At 37.5% G+C, this 18,230-nt stretch overlaps 1 protein-coding gene across 1 annotated transcript in view; it reads right to left on the bottom strand.

Moving 5' to 3' along the window:
- The window catches only part of LOC113118319 (zinc finger protein ZFPM1-like), a 71,990-nt gene that overhangs the window by 9,398 nt on the left and 44,362 nt on the right, over window positions 1-18,230 (bottom strand). Inside the window, exon 4 of the mRNA XM_026287393.1 lies at window positions 8,726-8,859. Coding sequence (XP_026143178.1) covers window positions 8,726-8,859 — 134 coding nt within the window. The remainder of the gene's footprint in view (window positions 1-8,725; window positions 8,860-18,230) is intronic.

Raw genomic sequence — 18,230 nt, forward strand, 5'->3', positions numbered from 1 at the left:
ATTTCTGCAGGGCCAGTTCAACAACAGCCTCATATTTAAGAAAAGCTTCCCACTCATTCATTCACTCGGCTACACAAAGTTAAAAACTTGCCCTTGGGGAAACTAGTCCTTCTATCCCTGACATGCTACCAAATCAACTTTAAAGACAGGAGAAAATGAAAAGACATTAGTTCAACTGTGTAAAGGAGGATAAAAAGCCACCAGTCGAGAGGATGAGGGGAAGAGACGGGCCACAGAGGAGGACAGCTGAAGGGTTTCTTTCTAATTCTGTCTGTTCTTGCCTGAAGATACAGTCCGTATTGTATTTCATGGGGAACCAGTGCTGATAAGGAGATAGGGCTCCTTTTGTTTTAATTTGAAACCCAATGCTGGAGCCGTCTGTGGCATAAGTGCTGCGTGCTTCTGCTAATTTGTTTCAGACTCATTTAACACGACTCGACTTTAAGCTTCACAAAAGGAGAGGGCAGCCTGGTCAGCCCTCGCCTTTGACAAAACACTTCCAGACAAACGCGCTCTCTAATTAAACACACACACGTATTGACACACAGACAGATCCGCATGTGCAGATGCACACGAGGAATAAGTGAAGATGTAAATGGTTATGACCCACTATCAATAGCGAACAAGAACCGGTTCAAAACAATCAAGACGATCAGAGCGGGTCTTTATTTTTATCTCTCGAAATAAAAGACGGCTTTAAGTGGCCAGGTGACTAGACACATCACTTGGGTAACATCACAGCATAGGATTTTCTTCCAAATCTTTGATACAATAATTTTTATTTTAAAAATTGTAAGAACGATAATCTGATGACGAATTAAGTGGCACAAGTGATCCCAGACTACAAAACGTAACATCTGTTGTGACTTGCGTGTCTTCTAACGGCCTTCACATCAGTTAAAATTTCATCATCAGAAGTTTATCTTGGAAAGCAAACGTTTCTGCTTCAGAACTCCATGTTGTGACACATGAGGTACAATCCACACCCATGCGGTCTTGTGCAATATCATGGATTCGCACTAGATCTCATGGTGGCTTCTGTTTATTTCAGGATTGTAATAAACATATATGACAATATATCAATGTCAATTTTGAATCCTGTTTAAATGTATTTGAACATCATATATTAATACTTGGAAATCATGCTTGAGTTGTCAAGTGTCAAAGATGCCAAAGAAAATAAAAAAAGTGTATTCTTCTTGTAACAAGCCTGAAAATGCAGGAAACAAGTCATCATGGCTCCTCTGTGCGGGTAGCTAAAAGACAGTTGGAAACCCACACAGAAGACTATCCTAAAGGAAGAGCTCCACATGTTTTAGAATGTAACCCTGGCGTTGGTGAATATACCCCCCACCCCCTGACGCACAAGGAACTAGGGTACTTTGAGAGCGGCGCTTTAAGCCCCACCGAGTATGGGGCTTTGAGGAACAGTCTAAGCCCCCTCGTCCGAGCCTTGCTCCTTCATGAATATTAATGGCGACGGCCGTGCTTTAATCTGCCTGATCCCCGCACTGCTGCCGCCGCCCTGATAGCGAATCTAATTATTTGGTCTGATATTAACCAGCCCCCTCCCTCCCTCCCTCCTCCTCACACACGCACAGCATCAGGAAAAGACGTAGATGCACCTTTCCACACACACTTGTGTACCACCATCATACCACAACACGTTAAACACACTCCCACAGTCAAACCCGCAGCGTTATCGTTCTTAAAAACCCCCTTCCCTCGTTCTGATAAAAGTTGAATGCATATGATTCTTGGATGATTTTCTTGAATAGATCTCCTATTGGCAGGGCAAAAAATCTTTCACCGTCTTCTTCTAAAGAGAGAAACAGGACCGTATCTCTCTGTGACCCAACAGGATGACCCCTCGAGTCAAATCCATCCAGGTTTACGGAGCCAATTAAAATCCATCAAATTGACTGACCTCATCTGCCGGCAGTCAAAGGAGAGGCCGGTCTTTCTGACATTCTTAGAAATCATTTATGCATCTCTGGAACACACACTCAATATGCTTCACATGTGAATGTTTTACGCATTAAACTGTGTGCAAATACATTAAAACCGATGACACAGTGGAACAAGGTTTTAAACGGTGTTTGCTCAAGATGTGACCGTATGCGTCTCACTATGTGAAATCCAGCAGGTGTCTGTGATGCAACACTTGCAAGAAATAAAACAAAGCTCTGGTGTGTCATCAAATAGCCTTTGTGAACAGACGCCCACTTAAGTGTTAATTGTCTCAATTCAGTGGAATTACTGAAGAAAAATGTTTGTTGACTTTGCAATAATGAATATGAGATGGAAAAGATGAATCACAGCTTTAATTTGACAGAAATATAACCAAGGAAAAAAAAATCAGCTCTAACTGAAAAAGCTATGCAGCAGCCCTTATGAAAATTAACCACGGTTTTACTGTAGTAAAAGTGTAGTAACCATGTTTTTTGGGGGTATTGATTACCATATGTATAACCACAGATTTACTACTAATACCATGATTAAACAATGGATAATCTGTGGTTACTGTGGTTTCACTATAGTAACCAAGGTTTTTTTTTTTTTTTTTTTTTTTGATTACTTTTCAAAACTGTTTTGCTAGTAGGCTGACTGGCTCATTTAAACACATACTGCTGTACATACACAATAGAATACAGTTTTAAAAAGTTAGCTTTTTTTCTTCATTTTAACATTTTAAAATCTAGTTTATTTCTGTGAACCATCATAACTCAGTTCTTTAGTGCCACACAATCCTTCAGAAATCATTCTAATATGCTGATTTTGGTGCTTAAGTAACTTTTTTTAATGATGACATTTCTCAAACATTTGTGATGCTTATTATTTTTTAGGAAAGAAATGGTTTCAGGATACTTTGGTGAATAGAAAGTTCAAAAGGAAAGCATTTATTTCAACTTGAACTCAAATTTCTTATTCTAAAGCATCAAACTGATCTCACTTTTGATCAGTCTGATGCATCCTTGTGGAATAAAATCAGTAAGTAAAAACTATTTGAATGGTAGTGTACTGTATGTATGAGAATAAGTGATATCCACAATATTAACTTGAACTATGTTACATGCTAGCCAGAATGTGCAATTACTGTATGTAGTGTATAATACTAAACAGTCTCTAACACAGAAGATTTTTGCACATGACAAAGAATTTGGTCTGTGGCAGTCTGATATGGTTTTGTCATTTTGCACATAATCAACAGGATTACAATCAGGAAATCTTGTCCCCTATTCTGACATAAATTACATTGAATTCATTACACTGGATGAATTCTGCTGGAATTGTTGCAGGCCTATTGAGTTATTCCCATATTTCACGTTACAAGTCAGCTCCAATCGAACAAAAATGTTATTTTGTGGATAAAAATTATACAACGCTTCAATCAGAATAAAAGAATGACTTCATCTAACATATATTTGTCATACGGAGAACTATGACTAAAAGGAAACTAACACTGCACCCACTGTACAGTATGTTTCTTCAGAAACAGTGTCCTTTCTCCCTTTCGTTCTCATTTTTCAGCTTTTTACTCCAGCGTTATCTTCTTCTGTTCCTGTTTCTCCACTATCTCCACCTTTATCCCTCTCCTCATCTGTCCATATCCCTCTTTTATGCTCCGCCACACTCTTTGTCTCCATCTCCTTCTCGCTATCTATTCCTCTTCATATCTCTCCACACATCCCTTTCTCACTTTTCCATCCCCCTTGCTTTCTCCTTCTCCCAATCCTATCCCCCTGTCTTCCCCTCTCTCTATCTCCTTTCCACAGGAAATGGTTGCTTTCCCAAAAGGGGGTGGGGGGGGGGGGTAGAAAAGGGGTTCATACTGTCCCAAACAAAGAGGTCAGTGTGTGAATCCTCCAAAAATACAGAGAAGAAAAGGAAGGGCGATAACAATCAGAAACCTTCTCTCATCCGCCTCTCTCACACACACATCCTTTTTTCCCCTCTCCTTTTCTCCATCTTTTTTTTTCAGACCTCGTTCACACACATCCAAACAAATGCACTTACGCAGAAGTATGAAACCAAAGCAAATAGCAGCACATCTCCACATACTGTACACATCCCTCCAAAGAAAACAGCATCCAGGTGTTATGAGCAGCATGCAAATGACATGTAAAATGGGAAACTCTGATACTTAAAAAGGTGTGATAAGAGATTTGAAAATGAGGAACTCTTGGAAAGCGGGCTCCTGATCTGCCAGTGATCAGGTTTGGAGATAGACGAAGGTTTCCTCTCTCCACTCCTCAGCCATCATATCTCTTTCTGTCATTTTCTCCACCGTAAAGCATGCAAATCCAAGTACATGACGATCAAATGCTAACCGAACGTCTTCACACATATCTCTCAAGTGATGCGTGTTGCTGCTTTGCAAAAAAAAAAAAAAAAAAAAGCAAGGATGCTTTAAATGAATCAAAAATGACAGTAAAAACGTTTACATCGTTACAAAATATTTATATTCAAATAATTGCAGTTATTTTAAACTTTCTATTTGACAAAAAAATAATATTTTTTTCAATATAAAAAAATATTAAATATTATCCACAAACATTAAGCAGAACAACTGTTTTCAACATTGATAATAACAAGAAATGATTCTTGTGCACTAAATCTCACTAGAATGAATTCTGAAGGATCATGTGACACTGAAAACTCAATTAACGGCTACTGAAATTCAGCTTTACCATCTCAGGAAGAAATTAACTTTCTAAATATATTAAAATAGAAAACTCTTATTTTAAATTGTAGTAATATTTTACAGTATTACTGATTTCGATCAAATAAATTCAGTTCGCATAAGACAAAAAAAAATCTTACCAATCCCAAACAAGAAGGAAGTTGAATTGTGTAAGATTTTTTGTTTTAAAAGAATATACTGTACGTATATACTGAATTAATAAGAAAAAATAAAGGGAGGTATATGCCTATTTGCCATTAAGGGAATACAAATTTAATTTATTTAAATGTAGTTTAAATTTTAATTAAATAGAAAAAAGTCAAGTACATAATAGTCTTTGATTGATTGTTAATAATTAATTAAAAAGTTAAATCAAAATCAATATTTAGACATTTTTAATGAAAAAGACACAAGACGTGTCTCTTTACACTTCCGTGTTTTGTTAAAATCTATTTTTCTGCACATTTTTTTAATCATCGCCTTCTGATGTTCCAACCTCTACATTTCTCAACTTCTACGGGTGGAGAGCAGGGAAAGGTCCTTAGAGAAGTCCACAGGTGCCAGTGTGTGATGCTCTCAATTGGACTCCCATTTGAAGCCTGACTAGCTTCCCCTTTTATCATTATGTTGATAATTGAGAGGAGCAATAATTAAGGGTATTCATGCATTCCTTTCAGGGAAAAGCATGTGTAGCGAGGGGTGACTCTCTGAGATCACTCTACTGACAGATGTAGATAAACCAGAGATTGGGATGAGGGTAAACAAACCCTGTTGGTGCGAAAAAGAAGGTTGGGTGAGAGAGGAAAAAAGAGAGAAGATGAAGAGCACTCACCTTCACGTGTCCTTTATGGGGTGGGTGGGGGGGGGGGCTCCCCCCAAAAAAGTGGGCTGGAGAGCAGTGGGTGGCGGGGCTTATCTGAGCAGTTCTCCTGGAGAGATTATTGGGGGATTAGTTGGGACGCTTGTTTCTAAAACATGATGAAAAGGCGCTCGGTGCATGATAACGCTTTGAACTCCCCACCCGCTTCCATCGTGCTTCAGGCGATGTTCCACGAAATAACAGGAGATGCGAAGCGGAAAGAACAATGGCGACGTGGAAGTGGGAGTCTGGAAGTGAGAGTTGTTCTGCTCTCGCAACTAGCGAATGTTTTTTTTTGAACACCAAAAGTCTGACTGACAGTTCTGCTCGTGTCAACATCAAAACTAGGCTAATCATGGCATCAATGGCAAGTCCTCAAATGTTTACAGTACAATGAATACAGATGCATAAGGATAGAAACATGCAAAATATTATTATATATTAAATACAAAATTCAGTGCTGGGCAACGATTACATTTTTTTATTGCGATTAATCACATGGTTTTCTGGGATTAATTGAGCATTGCTATATGAACAAAAGTGCAATAACATTTGGTTTGCAAACAAATAAGGTGTTTTTTAAACCAGTATACATTTTACATAGTAGCAGTTAAAATATATAATATACTTGTAAATCTAAATTTAGCCTATAACATAAATGTAATTAAATTAAATAAAAAACCATTTGCCACTTCCAGGTCATTAACATTTTTATAGAAAATATTTTTATAGTTCGTTATAGAAAAACAAGTTATGTTCAGAGTCCAGAGTCTCGATCATAACATTATTACAGGCATCTTCCGAGTAGAGGCCTGCACTATTGCGGGACCCAACGTAAACCCAACGTAAAAGAAGTGGGCCAGACCACAGTTCAATTGGGTAAAAGTGATAGATCTGTAAAGCAATACATTGTGAGAGGGCCGTGTGTTACCGCGGTCTAAACGACTCCAAATAATAAACCACAAAGTTAAATGATGCACTCCACTGTGCTGAGCGAGAGCGCTTCTCCGTTGTCTTAACCAGCAATCAATAATGAAGTCGTGATTACAAGCACATTGTATTCTTTTCTGTTTAAAAATAACAGTGGACAGTGGTTTGTGCACGTTGGGTTTAGCCTAAATAATTTTATCAGGTGCGTTCATGTGAACGCTGCTGAAGTCTTAGGCCCATCACAAATGCTCTCATTGGTTGAGATGCGTGATGACTGTCATCCCAAGGCAGTACTGATCAACATCCCACACCTCCTGTGACCCATGGTTTGTCTGTATGTGTTTTCAGAGACAGTGAGCAACAGACTCTCATAATAATAATAAAAACTGCGTTAATGCGGTTCAAGTAATTGACGGTGTTAATCAATTAATTTGTTAGAAACAAGATAATAATGCCTCAGCCCAAATAATATTGTATGTTCAAAAGTGGGGTCATTCAATTTTCTTTAAGAAATAAATATAACTTTTATTCAACAGGGATGCAATTAATTCAAAGGTGAGAGTAAAAACTTTTAATATATGCTGTTCACTTATGCAAATAAAAGCTGTCCTTTTGAATTGTCTATTCATCAAATAATCCTGAAGAAGCTAAACTGTTCTCAGTGTTAATAATGCAGATTTTGGAGCTAAAACATTTGTGACGGTGATAATGGATCTGTTCCAGAAAGAATCATTAATAATAAACCTTCCTGGAAACAGTGAAATGACAGTTCATATAATCTTTTTCAGTCTTTGGGTTATCAAAGACAAATTCAAATAGATAAAAGATGTTATAGTGGTTTCAGTAAAGATGCAAATAATAGAATTTACATAAAACACCCAGCTGAAAGTGATAATCAATACAAAAGGATGTTTTTAATGGATGACAAATTCAGCTTCTCTCTTAGCATCTTAAATGTTACAAACTCCTCACACACACAGTATGACCAAAATAAATACAACTGGGTATAAAAGTGTATTTGGAAAGGATACAATATCATACTTCGTGTCAGTGTTTGCAAACAGCCCACTTTGCATTAACCCAACACATTTTGTGTCTCAGATGAAACTCTACAACAGAGAGACTGAGAAAACACAAGCACAGCCATGACAGAACGGACCCGGACGCCCAGTGACCCCAGCAGCTCCAGACTCAGGAGGATGTGGAGGGACGGTGAGAGATGCCGTAGGAATGTGAGATGCGACACACTATCTCTGCCAGATACACACTCCTTCAACGAAGAGATAGCGGAGCGAGAGCAAACGCGATAGAATGTGAATGTGAAAGTTCTGAGCCGAAAATCATCAACAAAGCCCTGCCTCGATAATGAGATTTTTTTTTTTTTTTTTAAGAGAGAGAAAGAGGAAGGGAGAGAGATTAGGAGGAGGTTGAGGAAAGGTACAGGGAGGGGAGGGAGCGCTGGGTGCACGGCCTTAGAAATTCTCATAATAAATGAAATCTTAGAAATGAGAGCCTATCAAGTAGAAATCAATCACTGGGGTTTGTTGTCCAAGAGGATGGCGCCACGCTGAGATAAAAGAGAAGCGTCCGTCTCGGGGGTGGTGGGGGGGGGTCTAACCAATCTCATGCAGGAACGGCTGAGCACAGTTCAGGGGGAAAAAAGATGACACTCGCTCAAGACATGCATTGACATTTGCATCCACCCATACTCCCATGGATTACTCCTCACTTTGAATCAGTGCAACGCAGACGTCCGCCCATCCTCATCCTCAATTTAATAGGTCAGCCAGGGAGGTGAATGATAAATTCGTTCCTGTTTTACTTAACACTATACACAATACTTATATTTCGCTGCCTAAACCCACCAGTTTGGAAACTGACATCATATGCAATTTTTGTATGCTTCCATCTTCTACGGAAATCAGCCAAGCGAGGAACGTTGCCGGTGTGTAAGAGTGTGTACGGCCCTATGTTATCTCTGAAATGTTTGAGAACATGCCAGGAGCCAGGAAACCTCTCCCTAAGCTGACATCACATGATCAGATAGACCTACAACATATGACTGAAACTCTAATACAACACAAGGCTACGGTATTCGGTAACACGTCCACTGATATTCCCAATTCCTATATGGTAGCACCATGTTATTTTTACCAGGGTTATAATAACTAATGCCAAGACACAACAAAGCTGAGATAGGTATCTTAATCAAATATCTATATATATCGCTGACCCCTACTTATCCCTCTTACCTCATTGGCAGGTCCATCTGTGGTCTCCCCTGATTGGATGCTGCCAGAAAACGGACCCCACACGGTGTCACCTGACAGGTCCCTGAGGGCCAGGACCTTGAAGTCATCAGCATTCCCGCTCAGCATAAGATCATCTGTTTAAACAAACAGCAAGAAAGAGTGTAAATACATCAGAACAACAATTAAAAGCAAGTCGAGCAGGAGTGTTGGTTTGTTTTTCAGTGGTGTTTGCTTAGGTGACAGCTATTTCTCATATTTAAGTAGTGAAACACCAATATCACAATTTAAGATGATAATTATTTTCATGTTATGCCCGATAACTGATAAATGGATGCTTTTAAAAGTCTATGCAATTGTGTCTAAAACAAACAAACAAAAAAAAAACACCAAAAACCAATGGTTTTCAATGTTAGAGGCATCACCTCTGACATAACATATATTACAATATTATTACTGATGCTACCATTTGAAAATCTGGAATCTGGGGGTGTGAAACATATTGAGAAAATTAAGTTCTTAGCAATGCATATTACTAATCAAAAATTAGGTAGGAAATGTACAAAATATCTTTACCTAATATCCTAATGATTTTGGGCATAAAAGAGAAATATATCATTTTGACTTACACAATGTATTGTGCAAATATACACGTGCTACTTATGACTGGTTTTGTGGTCCAGGGTCACATATATTAGACTGATACAGTCAAATAAAAAAAAAAAAAAAAAAAAACAGTAATAATAATGGTAAAAGTGAGAAAAAAGAAACCCCACAAAGAGAACTTATCTAGGAGCCAGAATACCATAGTTATGTATGCAACAGTATGCAACAACCTACTGTAACAAGTAGCAACCACACAGCAATTTGCTAAAACCACTCTGAACACCATAGAAAACCATATCTATTTCAGTCTTTAGCATCATTAAGCATCACTTCCAAAATCGACTACGAAGTCTAGTACCACTAGGGGGAGTTTGGCACTCACCGAGCAGTGACACTGGACCAAAACAGAGAGAACTTCTGTACTTCCTATAAAAGATAAGTGCAGTGTGATGGGAGTCAAGGCTTTGGTGAGTCACAAACACAGGCCTGACACAGGAACAAACACAGGCTCCACAAATAGAGATATGGAGCAGCTGACACATAAGCCAACCGTTCACTCAACCTAGAATTTGACATATTTCGATTTTAGACACATTTATTGAAGAAGCTCAAAATGTTCTTGCTACATTTGGTAACTTCTTCAGAAGGAGTTTCGCTGAGGAGGACGATCTGTGGTTGTGCTCCAGTCCATTCTAGCATCTTCGTCCCAGTGTAGCTCTGTTTAACTACCCCCCCTCCCTTTAGTCCCCCCCACCAGTCTCGCTTTTGGGGGTCGGGCTAAAGTGCTGGGTCCGATAAGAGTGTTTGTCTAACACTCTCCATGTCAAAACACTCATCTATCTTCTCTGTATCTATCCCCACCAGAGAACAACAGACAGACGCTGATAAAATGGCTTTCCCACAGCCAAGACGTGGAGCGGGGGAGGGCGCGAGGGAGAGAGAGAGGGCAACAGGAGCGAGAGAGAAGGGTACATAGGTGGAACGGGACAGATGCTGGACAGAAACACGGCACAGAGCGAGACCTGTCAGGAAATATAACTGCAGATGTCTAAAAGGTAGTATTAAATGATTAGTTATAAATCAGTCAGTGGTGGGTTTGGTTGTATTGGGGTGTTATTAATGACAGGTTGGGCCTCTATCAGCACTCTAATGTCCAGTGTTCTACATCCACAGCCCAAAACTCCTATCTACTGTATGTCTTCTAATCTAAGCTCTGCATCAGTGCCCACCCTGACCTCTCACATGACATTATATTCTCACTACAGCAGCCATTATTACCAATAGACTACGCTAAAATAGCACCGGCATAATTCCTACATAAGCAATTCCTACACCATCTATTTAATTATTTCTCAGCAGTGGTGACAGTAAACCGGTTGCCTTTCAAGAGAAAAAATAAATATATAAATCAATTCTGAAAAGGTGAATTCAATGAAAAAGTTAACAAAAAACTAAAAAGGATTTTGAGACATTTTTACTAACAATTTAGCATATATTACAAAAATTGGCATTACCAGATGTGACTTTTCTTGTTTTTGCTATTTATTTTTACTCTCAAAGGTGATTCTTATTAGTTTATATACAAAAGTTAAGAATTGTAAAAAAAATAAGTCAGTTATCTATTAAAATTATTTTATTAATTGTAAATGATAATAGCAATAATAAAAATAACTGATGTATAAACCTTAATTATTATTACAACTATACACTAATAAGTATTAAGACTTATATTAAATAAAAATAATTACGGTTAACATTATGTTATATATATAATGTAATATATCAAATGTATTATATTTATATTATACAACATATACATTTAATATAGAAAGGGGGGAAGAGAGAGAGCGAGAGCTTATAAATTCTTATCTTTACCTTCACATTACAGTATTAAATATGAATGATTTTTGTTTAAAATAAAATATTTCAAAATACTTTAAAATATTAACAAATTAAACATATTTAATACATTTATAATATTAAAAATAATTTTACAATAATTAAAAAAAAATTAAAGGTTAGGATTAAATAATAATTTAAAGATTTAAATAAAAATAAAATAAATTATATTGTTAAATACAACACACGTTCTCAACAGATTTCATGAAGTTCTCCCAAATGTGGTCATTCGTAACATGATGCACTTTTCCATCAAGCTAAACTGGTTTCAGAACTTTTGCTCGACAATCCACAACCATAACCCTCGTGAGCAACGCAAACACCTCCTCTCTAAAGACCAAGAAGTCTTATCTTTAAATCCCTACCATTTTCCCACACAATACACTGACACACTCATGACGCTGAACCTTGTGTTGGGCCACAGCAACTCCCCTACAATAACCCCATCAACCTTATCGATAGCTCTGCGTGACTGGTTCCCAAAAATGTACGCCACCCTTATCGATAGCGATGAGTCCACACAGCTCTTATCAATAGCTCTACACACTGGCAGTGTCCACATAAGCCTTATCAATACTCCTGCCTCCACAGACAGCGAAGCAGCCAGTGTGCTATACATGAAAAAAAAGAAAAACCACTCCATCATTAATGCAACACCATCATACAAAACAAGAAAGAAAGAATGCTGAATTCATCTATAATAACATACTAGAGGGAAACGGTCTACAAAAAAGCACTTCTGGAGGAGCAACAGTGTGGTAAACACCCTGAAGGCAACACAAATCCCTCCACGGTGGGTGTTGTGCGACCAGTCGTACTCAACAGCCACACACTTCCTTTGAAGGATATTCACCTTAACTCAGCTAAACCCAACCAAAAAAAATAAAAATCAGTGGCATCCAAAATTTCCTACGGTCTCATTAAATGACCAGTTTTTTAAACAAATATATTTGTTCTTCTTGTATGCAGGGTTGTTTTTCAAAGATATTCTGGGTTACCCTGTGACTGTTGTTAGTCCGACTGTTAGTTAGAAAAGCCAGAAGAGAGAGAAAAAAAGTAATTATTACAAATGTCAAATGTTTTCCACCAGGAATTGTGTATGCTAACACACACACACACACACACACACACACACACACACACACACACACAGAGGAGAATTCAATAAACAGTTGAAAAATGACATCACACACACATATCCAAGATTTTGCAATTATGTCTCTGTCAAAACCGGTTTTATTATTTTAGCGAATCTGAAGTTAAAATAACTAGGGATACCGATAAATTGATACCATATTGTATCAGTCAGTATTTGATCATTTATTTGATTTCAACTCTTATTCTGATGGCACCCATTCACTGCAAAGGGTCCATTAGGGAGCATGTGATTTAACAATAAATTTAAGTTTAATAAATTTAACTTGAACTTAATTAAAGCTTTAATTTCTGTGTGAATTATTCCTTTAAACTTAATATATATAAATAAAAAAAAACAAATAAAATTAGAAACCATTTTGATAATGAGCATTATAATGCTGTGATACCTTACTTCAGTTGTAGCATTTAAAAATGACTGATTTTAGTTATTTTCTTTATTCATTTAGACAAACAATAAAGAACTTTGATATCCACCATTTATCTGTTATTAAACACAACATTTAATTAAATTCTATTCAAATGTATTAGTCCAATGCATTTCACAATACATGTTGTTTCAAAGCAGCATCACACAAAATGTATGTTTCAACGGCACAATCAGGAAGTAATCCGTTATCAGTCAATGTCTGTCACAGTAATATCCACAAAAATAATTATTAACTATTATTAAATATTAACCGTATCTGCCAGAATTTGAATCCCTAAAAACAATCCATTCAATTAAACAACACAATTCGCTCTTAGTAAATTATCCCCTCAATATATTTTGATATTTGACAGGTAACAGCCTGATACTTAATTTCCCTTTCAGCTTTAACCTTATCAGAGATGTTCTTGTCTTGAAAAACACTCGATATCAGTCCAACACAAACAAAGAACCTCATATTCTCATAACAGCAACATTGAGTAACTTCATCTTTTTAAAGCCCCAGTGACTCCTCTTTATTAGCTAAAAAGAGCATGTAGTTATCCAGTCGCCCCTATTCAGGTTTCCGTGGCTCCTTGGGCTTCTCTATCAGGACTAATTGATTTTTAAAAAGACTATTGTTGATATCAAGTGAGCAGATCGCTCCACGGCCATTGATTTTTTGACACAGTACAACAGGAAATCTTTATCTGAGCCACACTCCGACCCTACGCTAATAGGTGGGGTTTAACCTCTGCTGAATGACAAATCCCACACTTTCTTAACCTGTACAGAGTGGAAATAGAGTGTTTAAGTGTGTTCGCCAGCAAGCATGTGTGTGCAAAGGAGTGGTTATTCTGTAGTTCAACAGGAGCGATCAACACACACACACACACACACAAACTCAAACACACAGTCCCTGATAACTCACCCAAGCATCCGTGGGTCAAAGAGTTCAGTTGAGAAGATACAAATTTCTGGGATAGGCATCGTATATTCAGCGCGGCATCATTTCCCATTTTACCCTCTTTTGCTGGGTGGAGATAAAGACACCTGCGTTGCCACTCTCATCAGATGAGCTTCACAGAACTTTATCATTGACATTTACTACTGTTTACACAACTAATTTCTCTTAACTGTACTTTCTGAACTTTTATCAGACCAACACAAGGCCTGGAGAAGAGCCCGATGCCAACAAAAATATGCAAAGGGGTAGGGAAGATGAACCGTGCTCAAACAGAATGCATTCCACCACTGCTGCCAAAGATGGGCTTTGGAAGACACCACGCCCTGGAGAAACAAATAAAGACTTTGAGCTATGTGGTTAAATTCCCACCATGGAGAAGAATAAAAAAATTGAAGTGTTGAAGCGAGTTTATAGCAGAAATGCAGGTCTGTTAAAATTATATTTCGTTATAAATAATGTTTGACCAGGATAATGTAACAAGAAATAAGGAATGTAACAGACAGCAAAACAAATTGTTGTAAGATGAATCATACTAGATCCTTTAACTTAAGCCTTACTAAAGTGTCCACTCACTCAAACCAACAGGGGGCGACAAGTAAGAAAGGTGCGGTTAGTCTTTACAGGAGCTGCATCAAAAAAATGTAGGCACCTGACTTGCTGCCGTACGAGGCAATGACTTTAACCTGTTAACTGTCACTCACATTTTGGAAGATAGACTTGAATGTGCATGATACAAACCTAAATTTTATAATTCATGACTGAAAACATTTTGTAACATGATTTGATGTGCCATTTACATGGTAATGCAATGTCTGATTTTAAAATGGCTTTTAAAGGATGAATTTTGAGATTTTATGTTTTCAAGTGATATATAACTTCTGATGATTTCTAAAATGTGATAGAGAAAAAGGCAACGAGGAAGTCTTTTTTTTAAACAAAGGTCAAAGCTCCTTTTGTAATGTAGATTTCTGAGGGTGCACTCTTGTCATAAATTAATCTATTACTTTTCCTACATAATTTTTAACAAAAAATATTGGTATAACATATATTTGGGAGTCTTAGACCTTTCCAACGATATATAGTTTGTCAAGATTAGATTAAATTTGATTGTAATGTAGTATAGTCAAGGTAGGCGTCCCGTATACGGGACGGGGTGACATTTAACAGGTTAAAACTGATTTCGGACAGGATTCTGAGGCAGTTTTATGGTTTAATGATCTACAACAAAATAGAATGATTTTTTGCGATAACTAAACAAATATTTATTTACTATAATACTGATATAATACTATAATACTGATTTCTCGCTAGCATCAACTAGTGCAAAAAAAGTTAAGAAATGTACATTTAAGGCCGGGACACACCAAGCTGACTTAAAAAAAAAAAAAAAAAACTAGCGGCAGCGAAAGCCGATGGTGTTGCCGCCTCGCTTCTGAAAAAAATGCTGCACCAGAACGTACCGCACAGACTACAGCCGACGGCAAACTAAACTAGAGGAACGAGCTGTTCATATGAGCATATAATAGTATATATTCGTCATTCAAAAGGAGAAACCGAAATAAAGATATACGAGATAAACGCAGATATATGAAATGTAAACAAAGCAAAGCTTGCTTACGATTTTGAATATCAGTAATGTTAACAACTTTAATCATTTTAAGTGGCTCATGTTGTTATGAAAACATTTCACGTAACATTTAAACAACCTTCTGTCTGTACCGCCTTCATTTACATGCTTGTTTTCATCACTTTTGCTTTAATTCTCTGTACTGACTCGTTTGCTAAACTAAACTTCCAATCAGAGCACTCTCACCGTCAGCCCTGACGCCGGAACACAACCTAACAAACTAGCCCGACCGTCCCGCGCTGTCTGCCCGACGATGGCAAACGGCTGATTGACGACTTGGTGTGTCCCGGGCTTTACACACAACCTCCGACCAAACGCGACTTTCAGACACAAGGGGTCAGTAGGCTTTAGTTGAATCACAGCCATAAACCATGTTTTGCTACAGGGACATTAGTTTCTAGGTAGATTTTGACTGGACCAAAATGTCATCCTACATGAGAAACATTGAGCATTTTAAATGCAAATATATATCCTAGAAGGATTTTAGCCTACATAATTCGCTTTAAAGCAAATGCACATGAACTAAATTCCACAAAACTTTTGATTTCATGGGGGATTTAAATGATGTTTAACAGGTAATACATTGCTTTGGGGTAATAATTTTGTGTTTAATTCTCACCCTTAATGCTGTGATTTAATTAATTTACATATTTGAATGTCTTCTGGTTAAGAGACCATATAGATGCTCTATAATCTTCTGGATGACTGCAGGCCTGATCTCGCGTGTGTGCGTTTTTTCCTTGTCTTCCACCACTGTTACCCTTTCACAAATTGAAAGTGAGGACCTTCCAGAAACTCGTCCTGATAATCACACATAAATTAATTAGAAAATGTTTCTTGACATTCTCGCTGCATAGACAGGGGAAAAGACTCCGGGAAAAGCCATCAAATTAATTGTACGGTATGTGACTTTGATAATTAATTCAATAATTATTTCATGTCTACTTTAGCAACTCCTTCTGGCTGGAAAAAAAAAACACATTTTGATGATAGCGGTGTAAGGATTTAAGTTCTGAAAAGAAAATATGGGAAATTACACTGAAATACAGCAGTGAGAGAATTTAAATACCAAAAACATGACTTTGGTGGGCGCAAACACACATTTGGACATTTAAAATGCATGCATAACACTGCATTAAATAACAAAATATAAAACCAAGTGGAACCTGCAAACAAATGATTCTAGACTTTTTCTCAAAACATTTTACTAATTGCTCAACCAAACCAGCTCCAAGGTAATAAAGTATTTTTTGTAAACTGTTTATGCTTTAAAAGAGTCCTTGGGGTTTCTTTCTTTACAATAAATGCCTGAATTGTTAAATATGGTTTGAGTCCATTACATGTTGCAAATTAACAATTAAAATGTGTTTGTTGTACTCTATAAAACAAAAACAACATGGCAGACATGGGAAAAAGGCCCCATTTCTACAAAATAAAATGTTTCCAGATATTTCTCACATATTGAAACATGCTCAACTGTTTTCAAGTTACGAATGACAGATGCAAGTGGCACACAGAGAAGTCAAGGCCTGGTGGAGGGAAGATATAGGGCAGGAGGGAGAAAAGACAAACTGAAATGCGGGGCACAGAGAGAGAGACAGGAAACGGCAGGAAAGCGCAGGCATCTGATAGGGCTGGTAATCGGCGTGCCAGTGTCCCGGCTGCTGCTGCCAGTTCGTGGGCCACATGGAGCAGCTGGAGAGATAGCAGCGGGGGACGGCAGTGAGAAATGTTCCTCCAGATTAAACCCACACCTCTCAATCATCAACATGGGAAGTGAGTGACAGACAGAGAGGGAAGAGTATGTTCTTAATTACAGATAAATGCCCCTTCCTTCACAGTCAATCATCATTGTGTGATCTGTACGCGCAATTCACACACAATGCTTCTAAATATAAATAGTTTCAGTCAGAGAGTTTTGTGTGACGTGTATTAGGTTGCCGTTGAGCTCCGTTTAACCACAAGTGTGGGACGATTGTCCCACAGCCCACTGTGCACAGTAAAGTTCCAGCATTCTGCAGGTGTTTAGGATGCATGCCAAAAGCAAAAAAAAAACTCTCATCAGTGTAAAAATATAAACTGATAAATTCAAGATATTGGTTCATGTTAATTTATGATATGAGTTTTAACTTAACTGAGGATAGCTCATCAGAAAAGTTAACTTGAATTTGGTTTCTTCTTTCATTTTCTTTCAGATGTTGCAAAAAATCATGCACCAGTGGCTGTGCCATGCCCAAAAGTGGCAAACCCCCCACAAAAATATATATTCTTAATGCATTTAAATTCTTAATGCATTTAAGACATGTTAGTCAGAAATTACTCATAAATTGCTAGTAAATGTCACTATTGATTACAGTCTAATAATACTTTACCGATACGTGATAGTCACAAACGGATATAGCTAATAACCGGATAATAAAATACTATTTTGTCAAAAATAAATCACCCAAATTTACTTTTAAGATTGTAAATGATTGACTTTACTTTTTACTATGCAGTATTATAATGCAGCATATGGATATTAATTTTGTGATTTGCTGACGATTAGATTTTAATGTTTTTTAATTATTAGTCCTGTTAAAGATAAACTTTAAGTGAGCGTTAGATGGCAGCAAAGATGATCTAAATGTAAAAAAAAGAAATGAGCATGCACATATTAAATATTCAATATACAACCATTATTAACAGATACAGATAAATTACAATTCCCACATGTCAGGTAAGGAATCTGGGGAACACGCTGCGCTGGGATAAGAGGGTAACGTGGGGAAGTGAGAGCGACTGAGAATTGAAGTTAACGGTCTGACGCTGGTCCCGCTCTGCTCAGCCTCAGATAACAGCTTCG

This window comes from Carassius auratus, chromosome 18, assembly GCF_003368295.1.
Source record: "Carassius auratus strain Wakin chromosome 18, ASM336829v1, whole genome shotgun sequence".
Classification (NCBI taxonomy): Eukaryota; Metazoa; Chordata; class Actinopteri; order Cypriniformes; family Cyprinidae; genus Carassius; species Carassius auratus.